Here is a 10,577-nt window from a genome sequence, read left to right on the forward strand (position 1 = left end):
GTACATTAAATGGTGCAAATAGAAACTACAACCCGTCCCACAAAAAATAAGCTCTACTGACGAAAAAATAAAAATGTTATAGCTCTTGGAAGGCGGCGAGTAAAAAACAATAATGTCCTTAAGGGGTTAATATAATAAGATCTCTATGGGACCCTTTAAGTGGATGTCTCAGGCCAGACAACTCCTTTTATATTGAAGCCTCGGGTCCAGCTCCTGACACCCCCAGGAAGCTGCGGCCAACAACATATTCCCTGCAGTGCCCATTGCAGAGGAAATATAGTATTACATGGCAGCTATTAGACTCTGGCCCATAGAGGAGCCATATGGTCTCTTTAAGTTCAAGATAATGGTAATTCATAATTTTAAGGGAGCGACTAATATGTTTCCAGTCATCTTTATAAAAAAGTGAGTGAGTGCTGGTTTGGTTATATGTTTGTATTCACATAGGACAGGACTATAGCCATAGCTGCCCATAAGATCTGGATTCATGGGGTACCGCCATGGGTACTCACCAACCCCTTTGGCAGTTTTTCTTGTTATAATTTTTTTCATTGGCCGGAAAATGTAACATTTATTGGGTATTTGTTCTTTGAAGAATTTTGTATTGATTGTAGATGTAAGAAATAATCTTCTTATAAGAAAAAAGGTGAAATATCAATGTCAAGATCTCTGCCCTGCATTACAATGAAGCCAGGTTGGTTGGAGAAAACTTTACTTGTTTTTTTACATTATTTTGACATGATGGTGATCTATAGTTTACCACACTGATACATAAACATGGATTACGGAAAACTCAATAGCAGTCATGTAAAAAATATGTCTATTGCCAATGTAAACAACTTCCTTCCTGGAGAGCGCAGGTTTATAGGATTGTGTAAACTATTACACAGATAATGTTGTATGATCATCTAACATCTTCTTTGCTGTTTATCTTAGTTGTTTTTTTGACTACTTTGAGGGATCCGCCTTTGTAATGAACATCTCAATTTACTGTCTGATCAGGACTGACACGGTGCTCACATTGAAGACCAATAGAAAAAGATGAAAGCAATAAAAGTACAGTTCTCAGACTTCACCCCATCATATAAAGTGATATAAAGGTGAGTGACTCAGGTCAGGTTCCTATTTCTATGTTAAAGAGGTTATCCAGGATTAGATAAACATGGCTACTTTCTTCCAGAAACAGCACCACACCTGTCCATCATTTGTGCCTGGTACTGCAGCTGAGGCAGAGCTGCAATATCACATACAACTTGTGGACAGGTGTGGCATGGTTTCTGATCCTAGACAACCCCTTTAATGTATTCTTGAGCAGAAAGTGGTTTCTGAGAGGGGAAGCTATGGGGTCCAAACACACCCCTCAAGCATTAGCCAAATGTAATGATTAATTCATCATCTGACTTACTACAATGTGCGACCATTTTTATTCTTTATCGGATGTTCATTAGATCTGAATGCTGGTTACATATCTTTCTGATTTCTACCTAATAAAGGGTATGAGTTGTAAAGCTGGCCATACACAAAAGATAGCTGTCAGCCAAGAATATTTGGCTGACAGCTATCTGTCCCAAACCCCAAAAAACGCATGTGTTCACTTCAGCCGAGCATATTTGTTTATTTCAATGATGAGAGCGGGGGCTATTACCCAGGGGGAAAAAAAGGATCAAACATGTTAAAATCAAACATGTCCAGTCCTTTATTTCACAATGTCTGGTGTCTAGAAACTGTTGGGCTGCCCCATGAACATTAGACTGTCAGCCCTTCCAGACAAGGGGTGACCACTGCTCTCTATATAGGTGCGGGTCCTGTGGATATGCCATAAACGTCTGAGATGGAAAATACCCTTTAAGGGGAATATATTATCAGAATTTTTTTGTTGTATTTTTGGAAAATTTTTTGCATGTCACTGTTCAAGAAAAACCCTTAATTATTGCAGTTTTAACACTGGTTACTTAGCCCTCTCTGTGTTTTGTAGAGATAACTTTTCAGCATATTTTGTATACACTTTGGGTAGGGTCAGCAGTTTTCTCCTCATAATCAGAGGGCAAAACTGGAGGTAGATAACACAGGATCACACCATTGACCAGGGGTTATAATAACAGCTCAGCTCCTCCTCCCTCCTCCCCCTCCTTGCACATTGACAGAGCATGCTCACTACACTCTTCAATAAAAGTCAACAGCTCGTTGAAATATATACAATCAGATTAGGAAAAAAGTGTATGTTTAACATAGAACTTCTAGCTACCCCTTTGCAAGTGCCTCTAAACAGAGCATGTCCTGTGATGCCAAGTTATAAATAGGTTGATAACAGATTACACTACCATCCCCTGGATCAGGCGGTAGGCTTCTACCCTGTAATGTGTATATGAATGAATATGATGACTTCCTTGTCACTAGGGCCCTGTTCACATAACATTTTTTGTTTACATTTAGCGTGTAAGCTCCTGATGTACACGATAATCGTGTCTATAGGGCTCCATTGCCAGATAAAGGGCATAGGGTGTCCTTTCGGCCTCTGTCTGGCCGGTATACGTCATTATACCAGAAAAAAAAAGGTATGGAATAGCATTGTAAACCATCTTTTTTCATCCCGCAGAGTCTAGTAAAGAAATATATATGTTGAACGTATACATTTTCTAAAATATGGAAGACTATGGGTGACAAATGCCACTGTATGGCATTTGTCACAGGCATCCGTAACATGGAAACGTCATGAGCTTTTTGGTAGCTTTTCATGTCATATCTGTTAAATGGATTCCTTTATAGCCTGTGAACATGGAAATGCAGGGAAGACACAAATTGTGTCTACCCTGCTATATTATTACATATATTATTTATGAATGGGGAAGGATACGTTTTATAGACGATGTTTTTTTCCCCGCTCTCTTAAATCACCTGTGTCAAGCTGATCAGGGGCTTATTGGAGGTTGGTTGCTGTGCCCTTTATTGACCTTACTGGACATAAAGTCTTCTCCAACTTGTAAGACTGTTTGACCGGTACTTTTTCTTCTGAATAACTTCTTTCCTCATTTACTCTTCCAGTCACTTATCTTGATCCATGGATGACATTCCTGAGGATGAGAACTTGACCTACAGATGTATATTTGAAGAAGACTTCAAGTATATCCTCCTTCCCGTGTCTTATGGAATTGTGTTTGTCTTCGGTTTCATCGTCAACGTCCTCTCCCTCTACATCTTCATATTTCAGATCCGACCATGGAAAGTGGTCAACATTTTCATGTTCAACCTGGCGCTATCGGACTTGTTGTATGTCTTGTCCTTGCCATTGTTGGCGTATTATTACTCCAAAGCCAACGACTGGCCCTTCAGTGAGGCCTTGTGTAAGATCGTCCGTTTCCTCTTCTACACCAGCCTGTATTGCAGCATCTTCTTCTTACTGTGCATCAGTATTTATCGTTTCATGGCCGTGTGCTACCCCATGCAGTTTCTACGTTGGGGCCATATCCGTTATGCAAGGATAGCCTCAGTGTGCATCTGGGTTGTCGTGGTTGTCACGCAATCGCCTACGTTATATTTCGTCTCCACCAGTATGAATGACGACAGTACAGTGTGCCATGACACCTCCAGCATTGAACTTTTTGACCAGTTTGTCATCTACAGTACCGTCAACTTGGCCGCGCTCTTCTGCGTTCCCTTCACCATACTCATCGTTTGCAATTGCTTGATGATTTACGTTCTCCTCAAGCCAACGCCGAGCGCCACCCAGACCTCAAAGTCCAAGAAGAAGTCCATCAAGATGATCATTACAGTAATGTTGGTCTTCATAGTATGTTTCTTACCATTTCACGTCACCAGGACTTTGTACTACTACTTTCGGAAAGTGAATCTTGCACCGTGTTCTACTTTAAATACGGTGAATGCCGCGTACAAGTCAACGCGACCTCTGGCCAGCGTCAACAGCTGCATTGACCCAATTTTATACTTTTTGGTTTGGAGGTTCAGGTTAAGACGAAACAGGTCTTAAAATAGGTGGGAACCTTCTATGTAATGATTTATTGCTATTATATAAACTTTTATTGTACTTTATTATGATCTTACTATATAAACAGTAACAGTCCAATGACTTGATTTGCTTGGACTACCGAGGTGGCAAATGGTAGACAATGGAAGACCACTGGACATTGCCTGGGGTAGTATAGTAGTAGGGAGCATTGGACTGAAATATAGGGACCTGAAAATGCAGCAGAACCAACCTGGGTACAATTACTTAATTTTTTCTTTCTATGAGTTTCGATGCTCCCTACTGCTATTATGTCAATGCCCTAGTGGCAAAGTCTCAGATGATGGGATGTAATAAGTCCCATGGGGTTAAACTTGGCCATCTTCTTTGCAGCCTAGCCCTCTCTGGAGAGCCCCTAAGGCTTTGCAGTTGGTGACTTCCCAAGTAATGCTGGGTATCAGATGATTTCCTGACAGTCCAGTATTGGGACTGTTTTTGTCCAAGGCAGGATTATCAGGACTCACCAGGTTCTGTTATCTGGAGAAGAACACTGGCACAGGAAGCCTTTACACTGTGAAACGTTGTCTCCTTACTTACTAGATGGGAAAACACCGGGTAACACTGACATGGAAAAGGGTTCAATGTTATCAGTCAACAGTAAACTGAAATGTAGCAACCAGTGTCAGGCAGCTGCTGCCAAGCCAAATAAGATCATAGGATACATCAAAAAGAGCAAAGATGCAGATGACGAGAACATAAATCTACCACTCTCTACTGTAAGAGAAGTCACACTATGGAAGCTCTACTGTAAGAGCAGTCACACTATGGACCCTCTACTGTAAGAGCAGTCAGACTATGGAACCTCTACTGTAAGAGCAGTCACACTATGGACAGGGGCGGAGCTAGGGGGGGGGGGCAGGCGGGGCATGTGCCCCGGGCGCAAGGGAAGGGGGGGGGGGGGCGCCGAAGAGCAGCTGATCGCTGCTGATAGGCGTCCCGTATGTTTACACAGCGGCGTTCTGACTGGGGTCTGTGACGGCCAGGGAGTGGACCAGTCCAGTCACCTGACCTGTCACCTGACCTCACGTCAGTGACATGAGGTCAGATGACTCAGGTCAAGGGACAGGTCCACTCCCGTGCTGCAGCCTCCCAGCATCTGCCTCTACTCTGTGCTCTGCTGTTACACACAGCCGACGAGCAGAAGAGGAAGCTCGGCCCACAGCCCGTCCTGACCTGTCAGCAAGGAGACATGGTGGGTGTATGTGTGTGTATATGTGCGTAGTGTGAATACAGTGTGTGTCTCTGTCTTAGTATGTGTATATGTTACAGTGTGTGTGTGTGTCTGTCTGTCTGTGTCTCTGCATGTGTTTGTCTCTTACATCTACTACATTATCTGTACTCAGAGTTATCGCTGTGTTATCTGTGGTGTTACATAGGACTGCAGGTAACACTACTAGATTATCTGTACTCAGAGAGTTATCACTGTGTGTTATCTGTGGCGTTACATAGGACTGCAGGTAACACTACTACATTATCTGTAATCAGAGAGTTATCACCGTGTTATCTGTGGTGTTACATAGGACTGCAGGTAACACGACTAGATTATCTGTACTCAGAGAGTTATCACTGTGTTATCTGTGGTGTTACATAGGACTGCAGGTAACACTACTAGATTATCTGTACTCAGAGAGTTATCACTGTGTGTTATCTGTGGCGTTACATAGGACTGCAGGTAACACTACTACATTATCTGTAATCAGAGAGTTATCACCGTGTTATCTGTGGTGTTACATAGGACTGCAGGTAACACGACTAGATTATCTGTACTCAGACAGTTATCACTGTGTTATCTGTGGTGTTACATAGGACTGCAAGTAACATCTACTACATTATCTGTAATCAGAGAATTATCACTGTGTTATCTGTGGTGTTACATAGGACTGCAGATAACATCTACTACATTATCTGTACTCAGAGAGTTATCACTGTTATCTGTGGTGTTACATAGGACTGCAGGTAATATCTACTACATTATCTGTATTGTATATGTATGTGCCTGTGTGGGTATATATGGGTGTTTGTGAATGTGTCTTTGTGCTTGTATATTTGTGCCTTTTATGTATTTGTATATGTGCCTGTCTGTGTATTTATCTGCCGGTGTGTGTGCGTATATGTGTCTATACGTCTATATATTTACCTGTATGTATGTATTCCAGAATATGTGTATGTATATTTGCATGTATTGCATGTATGTCTAAATATCTGTCTTTATGTATGTACAGTATATATGTTCCAGCGTGTCCATATATGTGGTTCATTTTTGGCTTGTGTAGGGGGCGGCAATAGAGAGTCCCGCACAGGGCGCCATCCAAGCTAAGGCCGGTCCTGGCTGTCACCAACCCTAGTCAGAAGAGACTCCGCCGCTGCCTGCGCCGCATGACCTCCTCGGCTCATCCGGTAAGTCACACCAGGCAGAGCGGGGAGTGGTAGCGGTAGGCTACCGCTCACCGGTCTGTTCACAGTGTGGCGCTAAGTACCAGGGGCGGGGGGGGGGGGGGGGGGGGAGTTTGGCGCTATTTTCAAAGTGACATTGGGCTGTGTGTGGCGCTATCTACAAGGGGGCTGTGTGTGGCGCTATCTACAAGGGGGCTGTGTGTGGCGCTATCTACAAGGGGGCTGTGTGTGGCGCTATCTACAAGGGGGATGTGTGTGGCGCTATCTACAAGGGGGATGTGTGTGGCGCTATCTACAAGGGGGATGTGTGTGGCGCTATCTACAAGGGGGATGTGTGTGGCGCTATCTACAAGGGGGATGTGTGTGGCGCTATCTACAAGGGGGATGTGTGTGGTGCTATCTACCGGGGGCTGTGTGGCGCTATCTACAAGGGGGATGTGTGTGGTGCTATCTACCGGGGGCTGTGTGGCGCTATCTACCGGGGGCTGTGTGGCGCTATCTACCGGGGGCTGTGTGGCGCTATCTACCGGGGGCTGTGTGGCGCTATCTACAGGGGGGGCTGTGTGGCGCTATCTACAGGGGGGGCTGTGTGGCGCTATCTACAGGGGGGGCTGTGTGGCGCTATCTACAGGGGGGGCTGTGTGGCGCTATCTACAGGGGGGGCTGTGTGGCGCTATCTACAGGGGGGGGGCTGTGTGGCGCTATCTACAGGGGGGGGGCTGTGTGGCGCTATCTACAGGGGGGGCTGTGTGGCGCTATCTACGGGGGGGCTGTGTGGCGCTATCTACAGGGGGGGCTGTGTGGCGCTATCTACAGGGGTCTGTGTGGCGCTATCTACAGGGGTCTGTGTGGCGCTATCTAGAGGGGGCTGTGTGGCGCTATCTAGAGGGGGCTGTGTGGCGCTATCTACAGGGGGCTGTGTGGCGCTATCTACAGGGGGCTGTGTGGCGCTATCTACAGGGGGCTGTGTGTAGTGCTATCTACAGGGGGCTGTGTGTCGCTATCTACAGGGGGCTGTGTGTCGCTATCTACAGGGGGCTGTGTGTCGCTATCTACAGGGGGCTGTGTGTCGCTATCTACAAGGGTCTGTGTGGCGCTATCTACAGGGGGCTGTGTGGCGCTATCTACAGGGGGCTGTGTGGCGCTATCTACAGGGGGCTGTGCGGCCTCTTTAATTTATTTTCTTAATTTATTTTTATGTTAATTACATTATAGAACTACATCGCTTGTAAAATGTAGAAATGCTTTTATACTCGAGTTACATTAAAAAAATTGTGAAAAACAATTACACCTCATTGATTGGTAGAGAAAGCAAACATGGCGAGGGGGAAGGAGATGTCGGGAAATAAGTTGGGGGGGGGGGGGCGCCAATCTAAATCTTTGCCCCCGGGTGCAGGAGAACCTAGCTACACCTCTGCTATGGAACTCTCTACTGTAAGAGCAGTCACACTATGGAACTCTCTACTGTAAGAGCAGTCACACTATGGAACCTCTACTGTAAGAGAAGTCACACTATGGAACCTCTACTGTAAGAGCAGTCACACTATGGAACCTCTACTGTAAGAGCAGTCACACTATGGAACCTCTACTGTAAGAGAAGTCACTATGGAACCTCTACTGTAAGAGCAGTCACACTATGGAACCTCTACTGTAAGAGCAGTCACACTATGGAACCTCTACTGTAAGAGCAGTCACACTATGGAACCTCTACTGTAAGAGCAGTCACACTATGGAACCACTACTGTAAGAGCAGTCACACTATGGACCCTCTACTGTAAGATCGGTCACACTATGGAACCTCTACTGTAAGAGCAGTCACACTATGGAACCACTACTGTAAGAGCAGTCACACTATGGAACCTCTACTGTAAGATCAGTCACACTATGGAACCTCTACTGTAAGAGCAGTCACACTATGGAGCCTCTACTGTAAGTGCAGTCACACTATGGAACCTCTACTGTAAGAGAAGTCACACTATGGAACCTCTACTGTAAGAGCAGTCACACTATGGAACCTCTACTGTAAGATCAGTCACACTATGGAACCTCTACTGTAAGAGCAGTCACACTATGGAACCTCTACTGTAAGAGCAGTCACACTATGGAACCTCTACTGTAAGAGCAGTCACACTATGGAACCTCTACTGTAATAGCAGTCACACTATGGAACCTCTACTGTAAGAGCAGTCACACTATGGAACCTCTACTGTAAGATCAGTCACACTATGGAACCTCTACTGTAAGAGCAGTCACACTATGGAACCTCTACTGTAAGAGCAGTCACACTATGGAACCTTCTACTGTAAGAGTAGTCACACTATGGAACCTCTACTGTAATAGCAGTCACACTATGGAACTCTCTACTGTAAGAGCAGTCACACTATGGAACCTCTACTGTAATAGCAGTCACACTATGGAACTCTCTACTGTAAGAGCAGTCACACTATGGAACCTCTACTGTAAGAGCAGTCACACTATGGAACCTCTACTGTAAGAGCAGTCACACTATGGAACCTCTACTGTAAAAGCAGTCACACCATGGAACCTCTACTGTAAGAGCAGACACACTATGGAACCTCTACTGTAAGAGCAGTCACACTATGGAACCTCTACTGTAAGATCAGTCACACTATGGAACCTCTACTGTAAGAACAGTCACACTATGGAACCTCTACTGTAAGATCAGTCACACTATGGAACCTCTACTGTAAGAGCAGTCACACTATGGAGCCTCTACTGTAAGAGCAGTCACACTATGGAACCTCTACTGTAAGAGCAGTCACACTATGGAACTTCTACTGTAAGAGCAGTCACACTATGGAACCTCTACTGTAAGAGCAGTCACACTATGGAACCTCTACTGTAAGATCAGTCACACTATGGAACCTCTACTGTAAGAGCAATCACACTATGGAACCTCTACTGTAAGAGCAGTCACACTATGGAACCTTCTACTGTAAGAGTAGTCACACTATGGAACCTCTACTGTAATAGCAGTCACACTATGGAACTCTCTACTGTAAGAGCAGTCACACTATGGAACCTCTACTGTAATAGCAGTCACACTATGGAACTCTCTACTGTAAGAGCAGTCACACTATGGAACCTCTACTGTAAGAGCAGTCACACTATGGAACCTCTACTGTAAGAGCAGTCACACTATGGAACCTCTACTGTAAAAGCAGTCACACTATGGAACCTCTACTGTAAGAGCAGTCACACTATGGAACCTCTACTGTAAGAGCAGACACACTATGGAACCTCTACTGTAAGAGCAGTCACACTATGGAACCTCTACTGTAAGATCAGTCACACTATGGAACCTCTACTGTAAGAGCAGTTACACTATGGAGCCTCTACTGTAAGAGACGTCACACTATGGAACCTCTACTGTAAGAGCAGTCACACTATGGAGCCTCTACTGTAAGAGCAGTCACACTATGGAACCTCTACTGTAAGATCGTTCACACTGGAACCTCTACTGTAAGAGCAGTTACACTATGGAGCCTCTACTGTAAGAGCAGTCACACTATGGAACCTCTACTGTAAGATCAGTCACACTATGGAACCTCTACTGTAAGAGCAGTCACACTATGGAACCTCTACTGTAAGAGCAGTCACACTATGGAACCTCTACTGTAAGATCAGTCACACTATGGAACCTCTACTGTAATAGCAGTTACACTATGGAGCCTCTACTGTAAGAGACGTCACACTATGGAACCTCTACTGTAAGAGCAGTCACACTATGGAGCCTCTACTGTAAGAGCAGTCACACTATGGAACCTCTACTGTAAGATCAGTCACACTATGGAACCTCTACTGTAAGAGCAGACACACTATGGATCTCTCTGCCACGTGATGTGATGGTTGATGCGTTCAGCTTTTGTTATGCTCTTGATTCACCACCTTCTTCTAATACATAAATAATAATTTGAAATGGCCTACATGACGGAGTACCACTTTAAGATTTTTTAGCCGCAGTTAGGCAGGAGAGAGGGAATTATTTTTAAAACGTTTTAGGTTGTGATGACCCTTAGGGCTCATTCAGACGAACGTGAATAACGTCCGTGTGCTGCGCGGGAAAATCACGCGCAGCACACGGACTCATTGATTTCAATGGGGCCATTCAGACATGCGTGATTTTTCACGCAGCGAGAGT

At 44.8% G+C, this 10,577-nt stretch overlaps 1 protein-coding gene across 1 annotated transcript; it reads left to right on the forward strand.

Moving 5' to 3' along the window:
• The first annotated feature begins 1,019 nt into the window (after positions 1-1,019).
• LOC142740377 (P2Y purinoceptor 2-like) lies at positions 1,020-4,040 on the forward strand. The gene is made up of 2 exons (XM_075849925.1): positions 1,020-1,100; positions 3,043-4,040. Exon 2 carries the CDS (start codon positions 3,059-3,061, stop codon positions 3,983-3,985), a length of 927 nt encoding a protein of 308 aa, XP_075706040.1. The 5' UTR covers positions 1,020-1,100; positions 3,043-3,058; the 3' UTR covers positions 3,986-4,040.
• The last annotated feature ends 6,537 nt before the right edge of the window (positions 4,041-10,577 follow it).

The sequence above is a fragment of the Rhinoderma darwinii genome, chromosome 2 (assembly GCF_050947455.1).
Source record: "Rhinoderma darwinii isolate aRhiDar2 chromosome 2, aRhiDar2.hap1, whole genome shotgun sequence".
Taxonomy (NCBI): Eukaryota; Metazoa; Chordata; class Amphibia; order Anura; family Rhinodermatidae; genus Rhinoderma; species Rhinoderma darwinii.